Source organism: Acanthamoeba castellanii (genome assembly GCF_000313135.1).
Source record: "Acanthamoeba castellanii str. Neff unplaced genomic scaffold scf7180000084652, whole genome shotgun sequence".
Taxonomy (NCBI): domain Eukaryota; phylum Discosea; order Longamoebia; family Acanthamoebidae; genus Acanthamoeba; species Acanthamoeba castellanii.
This window is the reverse complement of record NW_004457460.1, coordinates 1,835-14,825: the sequence shown is the minus strand read 5'-3', so window position 1 is coordinate 14,825 and position 12,991 is coordinate 1,835. Positions and strand designations below refer to the sequence as shown.

At 56.6% G+C, this 12,991-nt stretch overlaps 4 protein-coding genes and 1 pseudogene across 4 annotated transcripts in view; 3 read left to right on the top strand and 2 right to left on the bottom strand.

The window, feature by feature from the left end:
• Positions 1-88, top strand: part of ACA1_102480 (RhoGEF domain containing protein) — a gene marked incomplete at both ends in the record, with an annotated part of 4,038 nt that extends 3,950 nt beyond the window's left edge. The window contains one exon of the mRNA XM_004340003.1: positions 20-88. Coding sequence (XP_004340051.1) covers positions 20-88 — 69 coding nt within the window. The remainder of the gene's footprint in view (positions 1-19) is intronic.
• A 2,590-nt stretch (positions 89-2,678) lies between these two features.
• On the top strand, positions 2,679-3,345 carry ACA1_102470 (uncharacterized protein; the record flags this gene model as incomplete). The annotated part of the gene is made up of 3 exons (XM_004340002.1): positions 2,679-2,723; positions 2,762-2,888; positions 2,963-3,345. 3 exons carry the CDS (start codon positions 2,679-2,681, stop codon positions 3,343-3,345), a joined length of 555 nt encoding a protein of 184 aa, XP_004340050.1.
• Positions 3,346-4,188: 843 nt separating this feature from the next.
• ACA1_102460 (kelch repeat-containing protein) lies at positions 4,189-5,667 on the bottom strand (the record flags this gene model as incomplete). Its single annotated transcript, XM_004340001.1, has 1 exon — positions 4,189-5,667. The coding sequence occupies one exon, from the start codon at positions 5,665-5,667 to the stop codon at positions 4,189-4,191; it is 1,479 nt and encodes a 492-aa protein (XP_004340049.1).
• Positions 5,668-6,094: 427 nt separating this feature from the next.
• On the top strand, positions 6,095-7,522 carry ACA1_102450 (uncharacterized protein; the record flags this gene model as incomplete). The annotated part of the gene is made up of 2 exons (XM_004340000.1): positions 6,095-6,209; positions 6,303-7,522. The coding sequence occupies 2 exons, from the start codon at positions 6,095-6,097 to the stop codon at positions 7,520-7,522; spliced, it is 1,335 nt and encodes a 444-aa protein (XP_004340048.1).
• Positions 7,523-8,184: 662 nt separating this feature from the next.
• On the bottom strand, positions 8,185-12,371 carry ACA1_102440 (annotated as a pseudogene).
• Between the last annotated feature and the right edge of the window lie 620 nt (positions 12,372-12,991).

The following is a 12,991-nucleotide window of genomic DNA, read 5'->3' as shown; positions in this document are numbered from 1 at the left end:
TCCGGAGTGGTATGTCAAGAGGCACACCGATGGGAATGACGACGAGGACGAAGTCGAAGAGAACGCAGAAGAGACAGCCAGCGAGTAAAAATGTCAATAGACACGATATGCTCGTGGGAGGGGATCAAGGGCTCCATCGGTGTACACATCACGCTGAGCAACAGCTAGCTGGTGCGGCTTTGGCTTAGGGGCAAGCCAGCGCTAATTTGTTGACCATCATGGACCTAATGAAGGGAATTGGGTTTGTGGAGAGTGAAATCCTTCCCAAGCTAGTTTGGGAGGAAAGCTGCAAACAAGTGCAAGCCAATATCAACAAGGAGCCAATCACAGCAACTCCCCTTACCAAGCAACACAAGAGGAAGAGACAACAAACTGGAAATACCTCAACCAGTGATTGATGATGAAACTCATAGTACTGAGGGGATTCAACACAATATGTGCAGTGGATTTTGTCTGATGAAGTCCAGCACATGTGGCAAGAGACTACTGCAACTGGCAGAGGAGGTATGGATCATCCATAAGAACAAGAGAGGGCTGATTCCCATTCTTGCTGCCTGCACAGGGAGAACTTGATGAATGATAGAACATCACAATTGTGCCTCAAGTTTGATACCAACCTTTGCTTTGGTTGCCCAGTTGTGTGGCTCTCCATATCCAAACAACACCTCTTCACCACCCCACAGCCATGCATGGCAATTATCACCATGCACTCCCCCATTGCCTTGTCTTGTGCAAGTGCATCAAGTTGTTGAGTACCCAGGTGCCCTCCCCCAATTTGTCATCTCTTCTCTCCTTCAAGAAGTTAGGTCACTTGGGATGCACTACATCACAAAAAAGGGTCAGTGACCCTTTTTCACTAACTATCTGGCAGCATGTACAGATCGTCAGGGCTGTAACACCAGTATCTGCACACCCTCCAGAAACAGACTGGTGTCATCAGTACACTTCGACCAGTCCAATGCACAAAATATGAGAAATGTGAACGGAAAATGTAGAAAATGCAAGAAAAGACCTTAAAAATGCACATATTTCGGCAAAACTGCCATCCGACGTGTTGGGTGGGAAATCTGTACATAAAATGGTTTGATGGGACTCCTCATGTGTGCTTGTCATCTGCATGTCCTTCTTTGGCAAGGGCTGATGTGTTGGCCTTAGCAATCTACCACCACCACTACTACTAGAGCCAGCCAGCCATCCAGCCAAGCCACTCCACATGGGGCTGGTGGATGGCATTCATGGTGGTGGCTGGTGAGTGGGTGGTCAAAGAGCTCACTGCTCATCATTCCAATGCATGGTGCAGGCTAGCTGAAGAGCTGGCAGTGTGATGCATGCTGCAGGGCGTGGTGCCTGCCCCAGCAGCCCATGTCAAGCTTGCTGAGGGCACCATGATCAGCTGTCTGCCTGTGGTGACCACATGTGCACATACCACATACCACCCACCACCCACCCAACCATGTGTCATCTCACCCAACCATCCTTCATCACCACTTGGGTGTATGTGTACAGCCAACAAGCAGGCCCACAACATCCAGGACCCCAGGTGGTGGTGAGGGCTATCTTTTTCCCACAGGTTTCACTGCACCACCATGGCCACCAGCTTCAGCCAGCTCACCAGATGATGAAGGTGTGGGCAGGTGTTGTGTGATTGGGAGCAGGTGATAAAGAGAAGGTAAGGGGGTGGAGAAGAGTTTAATTGCTTGGAGGAGTTGGTCAGACATAGAGGAAGCACAGGGACAGAGCAGAGGAGGAGAAGGAGAAGAAGAAGAAGGATGCATTGACTCACTGATATGATAATGTATACAGAGAAAAGTTACTTGCCTCACCTAATGCTTTTGTTCATTTGAGGTATCCACCTGATGAAGGCGGCTGAGCTTGTTGTTGTGCTTCCACTGTTGTAGTGTGCAGTGGTGTATTGGCTGGTGCTAATGTGCAGCATCAGCTGGACAAAGTCTATACAACTTTGACCCTTTGTTGAGGATGAAGTCATCCTGTTGAATTACCTCTGTCCTCAGTGCATCCAGGCCATACACTTGATGACTGGATGGCCCCTGTGCCAGGCAGTGGCAGTTGGTCAGTAAAATGGTCATTTCTGTTAGTATTTGTAGTTGAAGTAGAAGTTGCCTGTCTTGCCCTAGAGGTCTGGTTGCACTTATTCCTACACCAAGCCCAGCCCACTGCGCTGCCAGTGACCATGACCACAATGATGAAAGTTGGAAAGCAACACCCTGTTAACAGTGATTGTTATTGTTGGGTCAAAGGATACACAAGCACTTGCATTAATATTAAAAACATGTAACAGCAGAACAAGCAAGGCAGTGGAACATACAGTTTTACACTCTGGGGCCACAAAGTCTTGGTTCTGCCAGCAATGTGGAGTTAGTTTCAGTCAGGCCTACACAGCCCCTTTGCCTCCCCCACTTCTCCCCAATACACACAGCACAGCAGAAAGGAAGAGGAGGAGAGAAGATGGGACATCATTGTTTTATGCAGTGTCTTGTGCCTGTGGTGCTGGCTGTGCTGGCCCTGATGGTCGTTGTGGGGTCAGCACAGGCCGACTGCAAGGGTAAGGTGGGTAACTTTGAATATGACCTTTCGCCACTGGCCGCAAAGATTGGCATGTAAGATGTACATGTAACAGCAGCACTGGCCAGGTCTACTTCTACTGAGTGTGTGGCGCCATGAGCCTCATCTTCTGTCAGAACGTGGCCGACGACACGCCTGCCGTGTGCCAGAAGGACACACGCCTGCCGTGTGCCAGAAGGACTCGCGCGACCCCGCCCAGTACCACGGCAGCGGCAACCAGAAGACCGCTGAGTTCCAGAGGCTCCCGAGCGGCTCCGACTCTGGTGGCTTCACCCTCACCTTCTCCAGCGGCAAGGAGCACCATGGTGCCCAAGTCCACTTCTGGTGGTACGGATGCGCTTCTTCATAAATTGGGGCATCACGCAATACCAGCAAGCAGAGGTCCCCGGTCCAGTGGCCCTCTCCCCAATACCACAGCAACATGTCCAGGAGACTGGCATGCTCGCCTTCCTCAAGGAGGACCCCATCCTGACCTACAACCTTCAGTACTCCACAAAGTACGCCTGCCCCCTTCCGACGCCGACGCCGACGCCGACGCCGAGCAGGGACCACACATGCTGTTTCTATGCCGACAAGGCCGATAAGCGCCTCACCAAGACCATCTGCTCGTCGAAAACATGTCCGTCCTCGCTCGGCGGCTTCTCGCTGGCCGGCAACTGGACTGTAACCACCTGCAGCGACTGCCTCTCCTCTGGCGCGTCCACGCTCTCGGCCCGCAGCTGGCTGACGCAGCTGCAACTATGGGCGCAGTGGGCGCTGTAACTGAAGAGTCTTTGTCACTTTGCCTGCATCGGAACGCGCACACGCCCACATGTAGAGGGTCTTGTAGAAGGGGAGGGCGATCTTGGCCAGGTGGCGCGCCTCCTCCAGCGTATTCCATTCACAACACTTGGATCTCTAGTCATAAGCAGGATGGTGTCATAGCAAGTGCGCATGTACATCTGAGCTTATCAGAGGTGGATGACACCAAGCCAAGTCCGACCGGGTCCCTGAGGGAAGACTCCCAGGGAGCCCACAGTGGAGTTCCTTGCTAATCTGATATGCTAGCGTCTACGACATCACGGACAACGTGGCAGACAGTGGATGGGCACCAACACAACATCATCCCCATGGGCAGCTCGTCAGCGATGGCCGGCTTCGTCGAGCGGCTTCAGCTCGAACTCGACGCACTTGCGCCCCAAGGTGCAGTACTTCCCACCAAGCGCTCAATATCGAGCTGGATGGATTCTGCTCAGGCGGCGGACGTGGTGGACCACAGGCGAGCGCATGCGCATGACCAGGAGTGCAGACCCGCTGGTGGCGACTTGGCAAGGAGGCTCGATTCTTGCTTCCTCTGACAACTTCCAAGACCGGTGGATCTTGCAAGCCGACTACAATGAACACGGTACGAGAGGGCGGGCATATGACCTTCTTCTTCCACATCACCTCAAATCACACCGTCGTTCTTGGGACACAGCGCTCACACGCACGTGCACACACCAGGACCCACCATGCTGGTACACAGGATGTGCTTCTGATTGGTGACAAACAATTCGAGGTCGGGGCTGTAGAGCAAAGGCGTGTGCAGCTTGTGTGACGACCAGCACGTCAAGATAAACACTCGTGTTACAGCTGCAAAACCGGCTGATAGTCGAAGCTGGCGCGCGTGCGTTGTCTCTTCCTCACGTAGTAGAGCGTGGCTGCACCACCCACCACGATCAAGCCGCCCACCACCGTAACACCGACACCCAGACCAAAGCCCAGCGCCAGTTTGTTGTCGCTCGAGCCGTTGTGATCCAATGGCAAGTGGCTGGGCGGCAAAGGCGTGATGGCGGGCGAGGTCGAAGGCGACACTGAAGGTGATAGTGATGGCGTAGTGGAGCTTGAGGGCGACACAGACAGCGTGAAAATGGAGGCTGTGGGAGACACCGAAGGCGTCGCTGATGGCGCGGCTGAAGGCGAGACGAGGTGAGCGGACGCATTGAAGACGTCCAACGTGGGTACGGCATATCCCGTCGTCGAAAAGCCTCCGGCAAAGAGAGCCAAGCCGCCCACGGACGTGGCCGCTAGTGAGCTCCGAGCCTCCGACAGGCGCAGGCCAGCCATGAACCACCAGCCAGAGGACGCATTGTAGGCGTCCACCGTCACCTGCGGGCCGCCCAGCTTATCGTTGTAGCCGCCGCCAAAGATGGCCACGTCGCCCACCGTCATGGCTGCCATTTGGCTGCGCGCCTGCGAGAGATGAGCCACGCTCCACTGGTTTGATGATGCGTTGTAGATGTCAACGCGATCAACTCTCTCAACGTTGCCGTTCACATCAGTGGTGTAGCCTCCGGCGAACAGCGCCAGATCGCGCACCGATGTCACAGAGATACCCATGCGAGGCAGGGAGAGCCGTCCCGTGTTCCAGAGACCCGTCGAGACGTCGAAGATGTCGACCACATCCGAGAGCTTGGAGACTGCGGGCGTTGAGTTGTAGACGCCGCCTCCGGCGAATAGAGCAAGATTGCCGACCGTCGTCGCCGTTATGCCGGTGCGCGGCTGTGAGAGGGTACAGAAGGTTGTGCGCCACCGGTTGGATGTCACGTTGTAGATGATCACCACTGAACAGTCGGGGCCGTGTGCGGATTGTTTGGGCCAGATGCCGCCGGCGAACAGAACCAGGTCGCCAACCAACGTCACCGACGCATCGCAGGTTTGGTGGATCGTGACCCACGTCCACCGGTTGGACGTCGCGTTGTAGACGTCCACCACCGAGCAGTCGGTTAGGTCCGAATAGCCGTTAACTCCGCCGGCGAAGAAGGCCAGGTTGCCGCTGGACGCGGCAGCCGGGCCGACGCGAGGCTGGAAGAGCCGAGCGCTTGTCCTCTCGCCGGAGGACAGGTTGAATAGGTCCACCACGCGATAGGGATCGCCGATCTCGTTGTTGCCGCCGGCAAAGAGGGCGACCTCGCCAACCGTGGTCGCCGCCAAGTACCCCTGAGGGTAAGACAGCCGCCATGTGTCTGGGGACAGCCACGACTGCGGCGCAGCCTCGCTGCCCACCTGCAACAAGAGAAGCTGCAGCAGCAGCAGCAGTGCGAAGAAAGCAAGGGCGGCCTTCATTCCAGAGACAAAGCGGAGGTCGGGTGTGGTGGTCGAAGAAGGAAAGCAAAGAAGGATGTGGTGGTAACCACCAAGTTCACACAACCTAATGTAATATTATATTATTATTAAGTTGCATTTTTTCTTTTCCCCCTTTTGCCTGTGAAAAAAGGGAAACAATTTTGAAGCTAAAATAGGTGCTGTGCCCGCTCAGTGCTGAACCCAGCACTGTACCACAAACAGTACCAGCTCAATGGCACTACTACTCCACCCCCACTTCCCTCTCATCTTCCTATTACTCTTAACCTCCACTCTCGCCCAAGGGCAGACGTCCCCTCCTGTATCGCCCAGCAGCTCACCGACACCCACCAAATCGCCCAGCAGCTCGCCTTCCGCTAGCCCTTCGTACTCGCCGCTGGCCTGCGGGGTGCGGGAGTTGGCCAACACTATGAATCTGGAGCAGTGGGGCTGGCTCGCGTACTACCCGCAGCTGCACCGCCTCCACACCAACGGGGCCAACTGCCTTCTCACCTCCTTCACCGTCAAGCTCCGATATCCTAGTAGTACGAACCCCCCCCTCCCTCTCATCATCCTCTTTTTTTTATTCGGAATTGTGCCTCATCATCATCGTCGTCATCTTCTTTTTCATCGGACAGCCTTTGTCTCGGCTGAGCTGCGCTACAACGACAACGTCCCAAGTGGCTTTGACGACGGCTCAACTGGGAAGCCCGGCGGGCTGGTGCCCCAGGGCGACCAGTTCTACTCGGTCAGCAGCAGCGACCCCACCTACACCTTCTACACCTTCTACACCACCGCCAGGCCCGGCCTGGCCCTGCCCTCGGTGGACTTCTACTGGCTCGTGCTCTCGCTCAATCAACCTATGGTGTCTGGGTGGACTGCGGGGCAGCCCAACTACAACGAGAGCATCACAGTCGACAAAATGTACTACCGCGCATCTAATGGCGAGACCCAGCACCTCAGCTCCCGCACGGGCATGATCAAGCTCTACGGCTGCTGTGATGCCCCCTCGCCCTCGCCGTCGACGTCACCCTTCGCCCTGCCGGTGGCGAGTAGATTCACCAACGGCCCGCCCGACGTCGAGGCCGTCTCCATTCCGACCGCGCAGACCACGACGAGCGCCCAGTGCGCGGGCAACGTCATCGTGGGCCTGTCGGGCACCCGCATCGACTTCTCCTACTTCATCCGCCTCGGCGGCGCCGGCAGCACGGAGACCAATGTGACGACGGTGGCCTACATCGTCGACATGTCTACGGCCGCGCTTCTGGGCCAGGTCGACGTCTCGGCGCACATGCCCACCGTGGCCAACGACACCTACACCCGAGTGACCGCCAGCATCCCCACATCAAGACTGGTGGCATCTCGCTCCTACTGGCTACCGTTTTGCTTCACCTCCACCACGGAGACCACTCGCGGCTTGGCCGCGCGGCAGGAGGGCTCGATCGGCATGGGGGGCGTGGCGGCCAGCGGCGGCAAGACCACGGTGGGCTCGTGCTCAGGCGGCCCGTCGTGCAAGCCAGACCTCCAAACCGGCAGCCTGGCCACCGTGATCTCAAGCTCCTCTACGACAAGTGACGGCGGTGACAGCGATACGGTCGCGATCGCGGCGGGCGTGGCGGTGCCTGTGGCGCTGGTGCTGGTGGGGTTGGTGGCGTGCCTGGTGGTATACATCGCCTACAAGCGGGCCAGGAGCCGACTGGAGCAGCTGCCGCCGGTGCGCCGGCGCAGCTCGGTGCGGAACACTTCGCTGGAGCGCGAGCTGCAGAGGGTGCAGGGGAACGACTTGTCTGAGACGAAACTCTCTGTCTCGGCGGATCAGCACCACAAGCTCAACAGGCAGTCTTGGGTGAGCACTTGAGCTGCCAAGAAGAGAAGAGAAGATGGAATGCATACGTTCCAGTCGGCTGGCCACCCAGCCTGGTGTGAGTTCATACATTTCAGTCTGGCACCAGCCAGTTGTTGTTGCCACGCCACTCAACAGTGATAGCATTGCATCCCTCAGCACTGGGTGACCACCTTCATCCTCTTCTCCATTTCATTCTGTGCACCACCCACAGTGGCCTGACGGCCAACTCCAAAATTGGGAGGGGTCCCATCTGGGGATGGGTGTGGGGATGGTGGTGGATGGTTGGTAGTGGTATGTGGTGGTTGGATGTAAGACTGACTTCTTGTTGTGTGCCAAGCGGCCAGCGGGGGCGAGACCAGGGTGGGCTCATGCTCGGGCGGCCCGTCGTGCAAGCCGGACGTCCAGAGCGGCAGCCTTGCCACCGTGATCTCGAGCCCGAGCTCCTCTACGACAAGTGACGGCTGCGGCGATAACACGGTCGCGGCGGGAGTGGCGGTGCCTGTGGCGCTGGCTATGGCGGGCCTGGTGGCGTGCCTGGTGATCTACGTCGATAGTGCCTACAAGCGGGCAAAGACACATATGTGTATATATCTTATACCACTTATTTTGTTAATCTACTTATATATTATTTATATTGAACTGATTCATAGATATAAAATGTAAATTTATTGTGATTAATCAGGAGAGGAGGGTTCCTTTTCGTTGGCGCTACTTCCGCTGCTGCTGGTCTCGTCGCCGCCCAGCCCGGTGAGTTCGTACTGGGACCGGGCGTGCCCGTCCCACCCCGGCGGTGGCGGCGTCGCCGACTTGCTGACGTCGCCGCCGGCGCCCCCCGCCGGCGCCTGGCGCTGCTGCTGGCTGCTCGTTAACGTACTGGCCACGCGTCCCTTGCGACCGGCCGTGGCGGCGGCGGCGGCCTGGAAGTCGGTCTCGCGCCCCTTCCACTGCTTGAGGAGTGCGAGGATGGCCCGGAACTCTGGTCGCCGCGTCGGGTCGGCGTCCCAGCACGCTCTGTGATAAATTGACGCCACAAGCAAACGTGCGTCATGTCGTGTCGTGCGGTTGTTGGTCGTTGTTGGTTGTTGTTGGTTGTTGTTGTTGTAGTTGTTGGTTGTTGTTGTTGTTGTTGTTGTTGTTACCGGATGAGGTAGGCGTAGAGTGACGGGCAGTCGGGGGGGATCTCTGGTCGCATCCCATGCATCAACTCCTCTGCTCAATCGCACACCCGCCGTTAGGACGGCGCGCGTGTTAATGGGAACGCGCGGGGGCGCGTACCGGGGCGAAGGGTGATGTATTGGCGGGTGCACATCTCCCAGAGAATGATCCCGAACGACCACAGGTCGCATTTGTGTGTGTAGCGCAGGTTGTACACCTCTGTCACAACAATCATTCAATCTATCAGCTGTGTGTGTCGTGTGTCGTGTCGTGTCGTGTCGTGTGTGTCGTGTCGTGTCGTGTCGTGTCGTGTCGTGTCGTGTCGTGTCGTGTCGTGTCGTGTCGTGTCGTGTCGGTTACCGGGGGCGATATAAACAGAGGAGCCGGCGATGGACATGGAGTAGCCCGAGAAAGGTATGCTGTTGCCCCCCGGCAGCATTCGGCTCACCCCGAAATCGCCCACCTGGCCCACCCAACCAACACATGAAAGTCAACTTAACGAGTGTGCGGGTCGTGTGGTGTGTAGTGTGTAGTGTGTCGCGTGTCGCGTGTCGCGTGTGTGCCGTGTGAACCTTGATGCGGTAATGTTTGTCCACCATCAGGTTCTGGGGCTTCAAGTCTCTATGGATGATCTTGGCTCTGCGCAGCCGATATGAGTAATTCATGAAAGTACGGTGAAGCTTTGTGTCGTGTGTCGTGTGTCGTGTGTCGTGTGTCGTGTGTCGTGTGTCGTGTGTCGTGTGTCGTGTGTCGTGTGTCGTGTGTCGTGTGTCGTGTGTCGTGTGTCGTGTGTCGTGTGTCGTGTGTGTGCGTACTTGTGAATGACGGACATGCCCTTGCAGATGTCGCGCATCATGCGGGCCATCAGCTGCGCGCCGATCCGCACCGACTCGTCGTCGAGCACCGTGCGCAGGTTGTCGCGCTTGAGGTACTCCGACACTATGCACACACACACACACACACACACACATCGCACACAAGTAAGGTGAGCAAGCAAAATCTAATGCGTAGGAGGAGGTAGTTGTAGCAGTCGTAGTAGTGGTGGTGTACCAATGCATACATGCGGGGGCTGGATGCAGGTCCCGTAGAAGGTGACGATGTTCTGATGTCGCAGCGAACTGGCAATCGATAAATCGGAGTGATGAGAGCCGAAGAAGAACGAAGAACGAAGAATAACGAAGAGACGCACGTACCTCATGATTTCGATCTCGTTGAGGAAGTCGAGAAGGTCTCTGCCTTCTTGCAGCAGCTGGTTGAGCTGCTTCACCGCCACGATCATGTCATTCCTAGGGGAAACACACACACACACACACCGCACACGCCACACACGCACGCGCGCTGGTGAGCCCAGACGGGACTGTGGCCAAAGGGGGTGGCGGCGTGCGCGCACCAGACGGCCTTCATGACGATGCCGCCGGCGCCTCCGCCAATCCTCTGGATAATCTGCAGCTCCTCGAATGGAATGATGAAGCCGCGCACTCTGCACCAGACCGACGCGCCCGCTTGAGTCTCTTACGACACGACACGACACGACACGACATACGTGACACACGACACACGGCTCACAGGACACAGACGACACACGGCGTACCTAGGGTTCTTGGTCAGCTGCTTGATGAGAAGGGCGGTGTCGGGGGCCTTGCCGCCGCCGCTGCGAGAAGTGCTGATGCTCGCCGCGCCGTGCGGGCCGAGGGCCTCCATGGACGGCGGGCCATTACCGGAGGCCGGCACCAGCGCCTCGGCCGTCAGTCGGCCGCTGCTGGTGAGGAGGGCCTTGCGATCGGCGGCGAGTCGGGGGTCGTCCTCTTCGCTCTCGTCCTCCGAGGTGTAGTTGAGCGTGAGGTCCCTCTCCATGTAGGTCGCGTTGAGCGAAAATTGTGTCGTACTTGGCTGATTGATAGACCAAAGTCAGTCTTCGTGCGTGTGTCGTGTGTGTCGTGTGTGTCGTGCGTGTCGTGTGTCGTGTGTGTCGCAGTGCAGGAGGTATACCCGAGTCTTGGGCGAGGGGAAGAGGGTGGGTAGGAGGTTGAGGAGTTTGTATTCGGTGGTGCCGTAGTCGAGCGTCTCGATCACCTTGCCGAACATGAGCGAGGCCAGCGGCACCAACTCGGCGAATAGATAGAACGGACCCACGTAGAGCGGAAACAACCTACGCACGACACACGACACACGACACACGCGCACACAACCGCACACGTTGTGTTGGCAGCAAAGCAAGGAGAGGGTGCAAGGTTGTTGTGGGAGAGTGATTTGGGGGGGGGCAGGTACGAGCTGGAGGCGATGACCTGGTCCCAGTCAGAGTTGAGGGACATCAGACAATCGAACGCACGCACCGCGCGCGCAAAGACCCACACCAGCATCACCGCATCCGTCTATCGTGTCGGCACGACACGCACACACACGCACAACACACACACACACACCACGCGCGCGCGCGCACACACACACACACACACACACAGGTTAGACGTGTTGGCGATGGGTGTTGATGATGACAGCGTACGAGGTGGCGAGTACCCGATTGAAGAGGCTCAGGAAGGACTGCTCGATTTCGATGATGTCGTGCCGCCGCTTGGCCCGCTTCTCGAGGTACTTGACCAGGCCCATGCACACGCCGCTCGACAAAATAAGCAGCAGCTCCAGCGCGCCCATGTACCACGCGTCCACCCTGCATTCCAGGCATGTCAAGAATGTCAAGAATGGAATTTAAAAAATGAATGCCAAGCGAGAGCGTGGGGGTGGCCGGCGTACCGTTGCATGAGGTCAAAGTAGCCCTCGCCCAGGATGATCATCACCAAGAAGACCACCGCTTGTGCCACCTAGAGTTCGAACGATACTTCGTCAGTGTGCGTGCGTGCGTGCGTTCGTGTGCGTGTGCGTGCGTGTGCGTGCGTGCGTGCGTTACAGGGGCCGTACCTCGATGAAAGTGATAGTGGTAACTTCGATCACGAATAGTTTGACCCGCGTGCTGCGATAGGTGAAGGTCGCCAAGTGGCGCGAGGTCGCCCACACTCGGATCCTGCGCGGCACACGTCAGGAGAGGACGAAAACGAACAGAGAAAGAGAGAGCACACGACACACACACACACACACACAACACACGAGACACACACGACACACACCACACACACGACACATGACACACACGGGAGGGTAGAGGGAGAACCAGGAGCGGAGGAGCATGACAAAGGCGGCCAGGTTGAGGAACTCGGGGAGGAACCACACGAAGAAGTAGAGGTGCAGATTCAACGGCACATGGAGCAGTACAAAGAACGTCGCTCGTGCTGCGGTGTCGCACGACACACAGCGCACACGCACACACGTGCCAAGGCGCAATCATGTGAGGAAAGAAAAGTGAAGCAAAGGAGCAGAGCAGCAAGTACCGAGAGCCGAGCAAATGACGAAGAAGAGGAAAAAGTGGGTGCGTGTTTGTCGGGGCGGGTGCTTCTTCGATCGCAACAGCATCACAAATCTGTTTATTATTTATGATTGGTTAGCTGAGATCAATATGTTTATTAGTTTAATAAAAAGTGGAATGATTAAATTCCCTCATTTTAAAGATGAAAATGCTTGTTTAACGGAGGCGTTACCGAATAAAGATGGCGAGGGCACTCAATGCAAACAGGACGAAGAGGATGATGGCCGCCCCTATGTTGAGCTGGTTTGTTTCCACCACCGTTTCCGGCGGTTGCGTTGCCGCCTCCATCATCTTGCCCAGTACGTCTATTGCTGACGTCAGATTAGACATTAATAATTTAATTTAAAATTATTTTGAAACTATTTCGAAGATTTCGAAACTATTTCGAAATTGTTTGCATTTTGTCCCAACACCATCATCCCACGTCTCTCCACTGGAGAACGACCTGGGACCTGCGGAAGCAACTGGCACAAGTACCACGCGAGCCATTTGCGCAGTATCTGCTCTGTAGAGAGGAGGAGGACAGGAGTTTGCCACATAGCCGGACTGAGATCGTGTGCATCTCTAGATTAGATTTCAAATCTCAAGTACGCCCACACCCTCCTCCCATCCAATCTGCCGCACTCGGAGTGATGCCTGGTTCCGATGTTTCGGAATCACGCTTCATCATCTGCCCAATCTGAAATCTGCAGATCCCTAGAGATGTGTGCTGCGGAGTTGTGTTTGGGTGGGCTGCATCTTGTGAGCGCTGCTGGCGGCACACTGACACCTGCACCGCGGCTCCTTTGTGCTGCGACAGACTCACAGATCACAGAGATGGAAGGAGAACTGAAGCAGCACACAGTGGTGGTCGTGGGCAGCGGTGGCCGCGAGCACGCCATCGTTTGGAAGCTCAGCCAGAGCCCCAA